The sequence below is a fragment of the Oncorhynchus mykiss genome, chromosome 8 (genome assembly GCF_057628025.1).
Source record: "Oncorhynchus mykiss isolate SJ-2025 chromosome 8, ASM5762802v1, whole genome shotgun sequence".
Classification (NCBI taxonomy): Eukaryota; Metazoa; Chordata; class Actinopteri; order Salmoniformes; family Salmonidae; genus Oncorhynchus; species Oncorhynchus mykiss.
This window is the reverse complement of record NC_143029.1, coordinates 92,847,501-92,857,500: the sequence shown is the minus strand read 5'-3', so window position 1 is coordinate 92,857,500 and position 10,000 is coordinate 92,847,501. Positions and strand designations below refer to the sequence as shown.

The 10,000-nt window shown below is 42.0% G+C and overlaps 1 protein-coding gene across 7 annotated transcripts in view; it reads right to left on the bottom strand.

The window, feature by feature from the left end:
* LOC110531056 (collagen alpha-2(VI) chain) overlaps positions 1-10,000 on the bottom strand; it is a 65,039-nt gene that overhangs the window by 40,395 nt on the left and 14,644 nt on the right. For all 7 annotated transcript variants that reach the window (XM_036986772.2, XM_036986773.2, XM_036986775.2 and 4 more), the window contains 7 exons: positions 9,728-9,793; positions 8,354-8,452; positions 7,846-7,872; positions 7,430-7,555; positions 6,435-6,497; positions 5,116-5,178; positions 3,081-3,134 (listed from right to left, as the gene is read on the bottom strand). In XM_036986772.2, coding sequence (XP_036842667.2) covers positions 3,081-3,134; positions 5,116-5,178; positions 6,435-6,497; positions 7,430-7,555; positions 7,846-7,872; positions 8,354-8,452; positions 9,728-9,793 — 498 coding nt within the window. The remainder of the gene's footprint in view (positions 1-3,080; positions 3,135-5,115; positions 5,179-6,434; positions 6,498-7,429; positions 7,556-7,845; positions 7,873-8,353; positions 8,453-9,727; positions 9,794-10,000) is intronic.

The following is a 10,000-nucleotide window of genomic DNA, read 5'->3' as shown; positions in this document are numbered from 1 at the left end:
ACTGTGATAGTCTCAGAGGTCCGTTAAAAGCGCAGAGAGCATCATGAAGAACAAGGAACACACCAGGCAGGTCCGAGATACTGTTGTGAAGAAGTTTAAAGCCGGATTTGGATACAAAAATATTTCCCAAGCTTTAAACATCCCAAGGAGCACTGTGCAAGCGATAATATTGAAATGGAAGGAGTATCAGACCACTGCAAATCTACCAAGACCTGGCCGTCCCTCTAAACTTTCAGCTCATACAAGGAGAAGACTGATCAGAGATGCAGCCAAGAGGCCCATGATCACTCTGGATGAACTGCAGAGATCTACAGCTGAGGTGGGAGACTCTGTCCATAGGACAACAATCAGTCGTATATTGCACAAATCTGGCCTTTATGGAAGAGTGGCAAGAAGAAAGCCATTTCTTAAAGATATCCATAAAAAGTGTTGTTTAAAGTTTGCCACAAGCCACCTGGGAGACACACCAAACATGTGGAAGAAGGTGCTCTGGTGAGATGAAACCAAAATTGAACTTTTTGGCAACAATACAAAACGTTATGTTTGGCGTAAAAGCAACACAGCTCATCACCCTGAACACACCATCCCCACTGTCAAACATGGTGGTGGCAGCATCATGGTTTGGGCCTGCTTTTATTCAGCAGGGACAGGGAAGATGGTTAAAATTGATGGGAAGATGGATGGAGCCAAATACAGGACCATTCTGGAAGAAAACCTGATGGAGTCTGCAAAAGACTGAGACTGGGACGGAGATTTGTCTTCCAACATGACAATGATCCAAAACATAAAGCAAAATCTACAATGGAATGGTTCAAAAATAAACATCCAGGTGTTAGAATGGCCAAGTCAAAGTCCAGACCTGAATCCAATCGAGAATCTGTGGAAAGAACTGAAAACTGCTGTTCACAAAAGCTCTCCATCCAACCTTACTGAGCTCGAGCTGTTTTGCAAGGAGGAATGGGAAACAATGTCAGTCTCTCGATGTGCAAAACTGATAGAGACATACCCCAAGCGACTTACAGCTGTAATCGCAGCAAAAGGTGGCGCTACAAAGTATTAACTTAAGGGGGCTGAATAATTTTGCACACCCAATTTTTCAGTTTTTGATTTGTTAAAAAAGTTTGAAATATCCAATAAATGTCGTTCCACTTCATGATTGTGTCCCACTTGTTGTTGATTCTTCACAAAAAAATACAGTTTATATCTTTATGTTTGAAGCCTGAAATGTGGCAAAAGGTTGCAAAGTTCAAGGGGGCCGAATACTTTCACAAGGCACTGTATATATATAGGACAAGTAGAGTTATACAGTTGAAGTCAGAAGTTTGCATACACCTTAGCCAGATATATTTAAACTCTGTTTTTCACAATTCCTGACATTTAATCCTAGTAAAAATTCCCTGTCTTAGGTCAGTTGGGATAACCACTTTATTTTAAGAATGTGAAATGTCAGAATAATAGTATAGAGAATGATTTATTTCAGCCTTTATTTCTTTCATCACATTCCCAGTGGGTCAGAAGTTTACATACACTCAAGCTTTTTTCCGGAAGCCCCAAACAATCGGAAAGGGGTTTCATCAGAGAAAATGACTTTACCCCAGTCCTCAGCAGTCCAATCACTGAACCTTTTGCAGAATATCAGTCTGTCCCTGATGTTTTTCCTGGAAAGAAGTGGCTTCTTTGCTGCCCTTGTTGACACCAGGCCATCCTCCAAAAGTCTTTGCCTCACTGTGCGTGCAGATGCACTCACACCTGCCTGCTGCCATTCCTGAGCAAGCTCTGTACTTGTGGTGCCCCGAACCCACAGCTGAATCAACTTTAGGAGACGGTCCTGGAGCTTGCTGGACTTTCTTGGGCGCCCTATAGCCTTCACAACGATTGAACCGTTCTCCTTGAAGTTCTTGATGATCCAGTAAATGGTTGATTTAGGTGCAATCTTACTGGCAGCAATATCCATGCCTGTGAAGCCGTTTTTGTGCAAAGCAATGTTTCCTTGCAGGTAACCATGGTTGACAGAGGAAGAACAATGATTCCAAGCACCACCCTTCTTTTGAAGCGTCCAGTTTGTTATTCTAACTCTATCAGCATGACAGAGTGATCTCCAGCCTTGTCCTCGTCAACACTCACACCTGTGTTAACGAGAGAATCACTGACATGATGTCAGCTGGTCCTTTTGTGGCAGGGTTGAAATGCAGTGGAAATGTTTTTGGGGGATTCAGTTCATTTGCATGGCAAATTAATTGCAATTAATTTGATCACTCTTCATAACATTCTGGAGTATATGCAAATTGACATCATACAAACTGAGGCAGCAGACTTTGTGAAAATTAATATTTGTGTCATTCTCAAAACTTTTGGCCACGACTGTATATACACACACACTACCGTTCAAAAGTTTGGGGTCACTTAAAAAATGGGAAACATTTTTTTTTTCAGTCTCTCGATGTGCAAAACTGATAGAGACATACCCCAAGCGACTTACAGCTGTAATCGCAGCAAAAGGTGGCGCTACAAAGTATTAACTTAAGGGGGCTGAATAATTTTGCACGCCCAATTTTTAAGTTTTTGATTTGTTAAAAAAGTTTGAAATATCCAATGAATGTCGTTCCACTTCATGATTGTGTCCCACTTGTTGTTGATTCTTCACAAAAAAATACAGTTTTATATCTTTATGTTTGAAGCCTGAAATGTGGCAAAAGGTCGCAAAGTTCAAGGGGGCCGAATACTTTCGCAAGGCACTGTATATATATATATATATATATATATATATATATATATATATATACACACAGGAGTTATATATATTATTATATATGTTATTTTATATATATATATATATATATATATATATATATATATATATATTGGACAGGTAGAGTTATATATATATATATATATATATATATATATATATATATATATATATATTATATATGTTATTATATATATATATATTATTATATATATTGGACAGGTCGAGTTATATATATATATATATATATATATATATAACTCGAACTCGATATATATATATATATATATATATTGGACAGGTAGAGTGTGTGTAGAGTAGAGATTCTTACTGGCGTTCCTTTGTTTCCTGGGAAGCCAGGTGTGCCAGCACTCCCTCTCTCACCCTGAGGAGAAGGAAGACAAAGACAGGGTTATTCACCCCTTAACCCATGACCTTTCACCCATGACCTAGAATTCTTTAAGCCTGACCTCTAGCCCATGACCTTGACCAGTGCCTTTTCTAGGCAGTGGACATAAGTGGCTGCTTAGGGCCCAAAGTCCGCTTGAAAAGGAAGTCAGTCTGGGTCTCAGCTTCCTGTTGAGAGGTAGAATACACATGAGAAGGAAAGGAAGTCATTCTGGGTCTCAGCTTCCTGTTGAGAGGTAGAATACACAAGAGAAGGAAAGGAAGTCTGTCTGGGTCTCAGCTTCCTGTTGAGAGGTAGAATACACAAGAGAAGGAAAGGAAGTCAGTCTGGGTCTCAGCTTCCTGTTGAGAGGTAGAATACACATGAGAAGGAAAGGAAGTCAGTCTGGGTCTCAGCTTCCTGTTGAGAGGTAGAATACACAAGAGAAGGAAAGGAATTCAGTCTGGGTCTCAGCTTCCTGTTGAGAGGTAGAATACACAAGAGAAGGAAAGGAATTCAGTCTGGGTCTCAGCTTCCTGTTGAGAGGTAGAATACACAAGAGAAGGAAAGGAAGTCAGTCTGGGTCTCAGCTTCCTGTTGAGAGGTAGAATACACAAGAGAAGGAAAGGAAGTCAGTCTGGGTCTCAGCTTCCTGTTGAGAGGTAGAATAGTAGCATACACAAGGTGCCATTTTGAAACTTGGTTGTGCATCAGCAGATTTTCTATTGTTATGTCTGTCACTGTCAGTCAATCATGTCAGATAACATGTAATAGATTGCTATGTAAATCAGTCTACCCAGCTATCTAAACCTTGTAGCAATCATGGCCAAATTATTAACCGGGCACAAGGCATGTGCCCAAGTGCCCTAACCTACAGGGGGCCCACATTGATTGTGCTAGTCACTCTCATTCAGATATCATATTAACATGAGAAATTACATGGCAAAATGTGCAGAATAGCTGGAAATTAGCTTAAAAACGGCTAAATATTCTCTCAAACGCATGTTAAAATGTGTAGAATTGCAGGACATTGACTTTAAAGCTGCACATTTTTCTCTCAAAATGTCAATAAAATGTTTTGCTCACGAGGTGGGGGGTCCCAACCAAATCTTACGTAGGGCTCCCAAAAAGCTAGAAACGACATAGCCTTGAACACATTACCTCTAACCCTGACCTATAACCCTGACCTATTAACCATAACCCATGACATCTAACCCTGACCTCTAATCCATGATCTCTAACCCATGACCTCTAACCCATGACCTATTAACCATAATCCATAACTTCTAACCCATGACCTATAACCTATAACCCATGACCTCTAACCCTGACCTATTAACCGTAACCCATGACCTATAACCAATGACCTATAACCCTGACCTATTAACCATAACCCATGACCTCTAACCCATGACCTCTAACCCATAACCTATAACCCATGACCTCTAACCCATGACCTCTAACCCATTACCTATAACCCTGACCTCTAACCCTGACCTATTAACCGTAACCCATGACCTATAACCAATGACCTATAACCCTGACCTATTAACCATAACCCATGACCTCTAACCCATGACCTATTAACCATAACCCATGACCTATTAACCATAACCCATGACCTATTAACCATAATCCATGACCTCTAACCCATAACATATAACCCATGACCTATAACCTATGACCTATTAACCATAACCCATGACCTCTAACCCATGACCTATTAACCCTGACCCATGACCTCTAACCCATTAACCATAACCTCTAACCCATGACCTCTGACCCATGACCTATTAACCATAACCCTGACCTATAACCCATGACCTATTAGCCATAACCCATGACCTATAAACTTTAAACAATTACCTATAATTTTCCTATCAAGGTCCCTGACACAATGACCAGAGAAGAGCACAGAGGTCAGGTAGACACAGTCTGAGGGTCAGGGGTTAGATGTAGGAAGTGACTTCCTGTGTACCTTAGGTCCAGAGTCTCCCACTGGGCCGAGGGGGCCTGCTCTTCCTGAGCGACCGGGATCTCCCTGCAGACAGAAACACAGTGATTAGTGATTGTATGGTGATTGTACAGTGATTTTGTGGTGATTGTGTTGTGATTGTATAGAGATGGTTTGATGATTACAGAAGTGGTTGTATAGTGATTATATGCAGGTTGTATAGTGATTATAGGGGGGTTGTGTAGTGATTATAGGGGGGGGGGGTTGTATAGTGATTATAAGGGGGTTGGATAGTGATTATATGGGGGTTGTATAGTGATTATAGGGGGGTTGTATAGTGATTATAGGGGGGGTTGTATAGTGATTATAGGGGGGTTGTATAGTGATTATAGGGGGGGTGAATAGTGATTATATGTGGGTTGTATAGTGATTATAGGGGGGGTTGTATAGTGATTATGGGGGGGTTGTATAGTGATTATAGGGGGGTTGTATAGTGATTATAGGGGGGTTGATTAGTGATTATAGGGGGGGTTGTATAGTGATTATAGGGGGGTTGTATAGTGATTATAGGGGGGTTGTATAGTTATTATAGGGGGGGTTGTATAGTAATTATAGGGGGGGTTGTATAGTGATTATAGGGGGGGTTGTATAGTGATTATAGGGGGTGTTGTATAGTGATTATAGGGGGGGTTGTATAGTGATTATAGGGGGGTTGATTAGTGATTATAGGGGGGGTTGTATGGTGATTATAGGGGGGTTGTATAGTGATTATAGGGGGGTTGATTAGTGATTATAGGGGGGGTTGTATGGTGATTATAGGGGGGTTGTATAGTGATTATAGGGGGGTTGTATAGTGATTATAGGGGGTTGTATAGTGATTATAGGCGGGTTGTATAGTGATTATAGGGGGGTTGTATAGTGATTATATGGGGGTTGTATAGTGATTACAGGGGGGTTGTATAGTGATTATAGGGGGTATAGGGGGGTTGTATAGTGATTATAGGGGGGGTTGTATAGTGATTATAGGGTGGGTTGTATAGTGATTATAAGGGGGGTTGTATAGTGATTATAGGGGGGTTGTATAGTGATTATAGAGGGGGTTGTATAGTGATTATAGGGGGTTGTATAGTGATTATAGGGGGGGTTGTATAGTGATTATATGGGGGTTGTATAGTGATTATAGGGGGGGGGTTGTATAGTGATTATAGGGGGTTGTATAGTGATTATAGGGGGGTTGTATAGTGATTATATGGGGGTTGTATAGTGATTATAGGGGGGTTGTATAGTGATTATAGGGGGGGTTGTATAGTGATTATAGGGGGGTTGTATAGTGATTATAGTACCTTCTCTCCATCCGTTCCAGGAAGACCACCGTCGCCCGCGTCTCCTGGGTGACCATCAGGACCCTGCCCGAGACACACACACACACACACACACATAAATATATTACACACACACACTGAGGTCATACCCTGGGTCTCGTCAGGTTTCTCAGAACATACCCTGTCTCCTGGATCTAGTCAGGTTTCTCAGAACATACCCTGTCTCCTGGATCTAGTCAGGTTTCTCAGAACATACCCTGTCTCCTGGACCTCGTCAGGTTTCTCAGAACATACCCTGTCTCCTGGATCTAGTCAGGTTTCTCAGAACATACCCTGTCTCCTGGATCTAGTCAGGTTTCTCAGAACATACCCTGTCTCCTGGGTCGAGTCAGGTTTCTCAGAACATACCCTGTCTCCTGGATCTAGTCAGGTTTCTCAGAACATACCCTGTCTCCTGGATCTAGTCAGGTTTCTCAGAACATACCCTGTCTCCTGGACCTCGTCAGGTTTCTCAGAACATACCCTGTCTCCTGGACCTCGTCAGGTTTCTCAGAACATACCCTGTCTCCTGGATCTAGTCAGGTTTCTCAGAACATACCCTGTCTCCTGGATCTAGTCAGGTTTCTCAGAACATACCCTGTCTCCTGGATCTAGTCAGGTTTCTCAGAACATACCCTGTCTCCTGGATCTAGTCAGGTTTCTCAGAACATACCCTGTCTTCTGGGCCTCGTCAGGTTTCTCAGAACATACCCTGTCTCCTGGATCTAGTCAGGTTTCTCAGACCATACCCTGTCTCCTGGATCTAGTCAGGTTTCTCAGAACATACCCTGTCTCCTGGATCTAGTCAGGTTTCTCAGAACATACCCTGTCTCCTGGATCTAGTCAGGTTTCTCAGAACATACCCTGTCTTCTGGGCCTCGTCAGGTTTCTCAGAACATACCCTGTCTCCTGGATCTAGTCAGGTTTCTCAGACCATACCCTGTCTCCTGGATCTAGTCAGGTTTCTCAGAACATACCCTGTCTCCTGGATCTCCTTTGCAGCCGGGAGCGCCGATGCGTCCGATCTTCCCCTTCTGTCCATCTGTCCCGTTGCGTCCAGCGAGGCCGGCCACACCCTTCTTCCCCTCAGCTCCGATCTCCCCCTGAAAACACACAGCAATAATCCATAACCTTTCACCTTGACTACCTTCAGTCCAGTGGAGGCTGGTGAGGGGAAGACGGCTCATAATAATGGCTGGAACCACCTGGAAACCATGGAAACCATGTGTTTGATGTATTTTCTACCATTCCAGCAATTCCGCTCCAGCCATTACCACGAGCCCGTCCTCCCAAATTAAGGTGCCACCAACCTCCTGTGCTTCAGTCACATGATGAGCAGGTCTTATAACCAATTATCAATAGATAATCAATGGATAATAAATATTGCCCTCACCTTTTCACCTTTGATACCTATTTCACCCTATAGAAGCGCAAGAGAGAAAAGAACCAGTCAGACCTTCAGTATTACTGGTTGAGTCATTGTCTGGTCAAGACATTATTACTAGTAGCCACGTCTCTAGCTTTTCCATACCTGCATTACCTGCAGTGTATTTAAAGACATTGTTAAGGGCAGTGTATTTAAAGACATTGTTAAGGGCAGTGTATTTAAAGACATTGTTAAGGGCAGTGTATTTAAAGACATTGTTAAGGGCAGTGTATTTAAAGACATTGTTAAGGGCAGTGTATTTAAAGACATTGTTAAGGGCAGTGTATTTAAAGACATTGTTAAGGGCAGTGTATTTAAAGACATTGTTAAGGGCAATGTATTTAAAGACATTGTTAAGGGCAGTGTATTTAAAGACATTGTTAAGGGCAGTGTATTTAAAGACATTGTTAAGGGCAGTGTATTTAAGACATTATTACTGGCCGTGTGTGTGAATGGGAGGAGCCTGGAGACTTGCCTTGACTCCTGGGTGACCGATGGGACCCTCGATGCCAGGGTCGCCCTGTCTTCCCCTATCGCCTTTAGGACCGGGGTTGCCGTTGTCTCCTTTAGCTCCCTGTAGCACACAACAGAGTCAGAACAAATGTTTGTGTGTGTGTGTGTGTGTGTGTGTGTGTGTGTGTCTGTGCTTGTGTGTGTGTGGTAGAGGCTTGCATCGGGGTCCGACACCCACAGTTTCCCGCGGTGCAAAAATATATACTGGCGGGTGCTGCAGGATTTAAATCCCCACGTTGGAAACAGGTGCTGCGGGATTTAAATCCCCACGTTGGAAACAGGTGCTGCGGGATTTAAATCCCCATGTTGGAAACAGGTGCTGCAGGATTTAAATCCCCACGTTGGAAACAGGTGCTGCGGGATTTAAATCCCCATGTTGGAAACAGGTGCTGCAGGATTTAAATCCCCACGTTGGAAACAGGTGCTGCGGGATTTAAATCCCCACGTTGGAAGGACAACAAAACGGTAGATGGATACACATCCTTCACAAAGTGCAACCAGGTAGGCCTATCGTTTTGAATAATTCAGTTAATTATCACTTGATTATTAAATAAATTCAGGCTTTCGTTCATGACGCCGTACGCAGGTAAACTGGTGCGGCTGGTAAACGTTTGAGTGGCCTACTAAATAAATGACCTATTTTTTGCTGAAATCAGCGGATGTGATGGGTTGAGATGCAGCCCAAAATACCTCCAGTTTAAATTGACGGATTCTGATTGGGATTTTTTATTATGTTACTTAGATGGACGCACTGGTGCGTCAATAGACTCTTAAGGATGGATTACATCAGTTCATTATACCATTTGCATGCTATATGACTTGTAAAATAATACGGCTGGTAAAAATGTGAGTAGCCTATTCTTCCATATTCCATATTGGAACTAGTTTATTGAAGTTGAATTAGGCCTAAACTATTTGATGATCTAAACAGTATTGAATGTAAAGGTATTGTTTTGTGTTTCGGCTATAGGCTTTCATTAGGTAGGAAGGCTAAAAAGTGATTTGAGAGACGCATCGCAATATGAAAATAAAAATATATCATTCTTAATTCATGGCATGGTTTCCTTTTCTATAAATGTTGAATAGACATGTAGACAAATTCCTTCATACAGGGAGAAGCCTAATAGCCTAGTACCCTGGAGTCATAAAAACGATTCAATAAATTGATGTTATTTTGCAGGTAACGTATCGGCTCTCGGAAACAATTCTATGTGGGTGGGTCGGTCTGCAGAGAAAATGATGTCCTGGTGTCGGATATTGGGTGGGGCTCGGGATTGATGTGGCCAGCGTGTGGAGTCGATAAACAAACGGACCCGTCCAGGACTCTAGCGTGTACCTTTTGTCCTCTGTGTCCTTCAGGTCCAGGGGGTCCATCTGTCTCCAGACACTTCACCTTGTAGCACTGAGAGAGACCACATGCATGGAATACAGGTATCAATATCTACATCTTGTGCATCTGTTATCATAGTATATAATAGTATAGAATCATATATAATACTATAGAATCATATATAATACTATAGAATCATAAATAATAATTTATAAAATAGTATTTAATCATATATAATAATTTATACAATAGTAAATAATCATATATACTAGTATATAA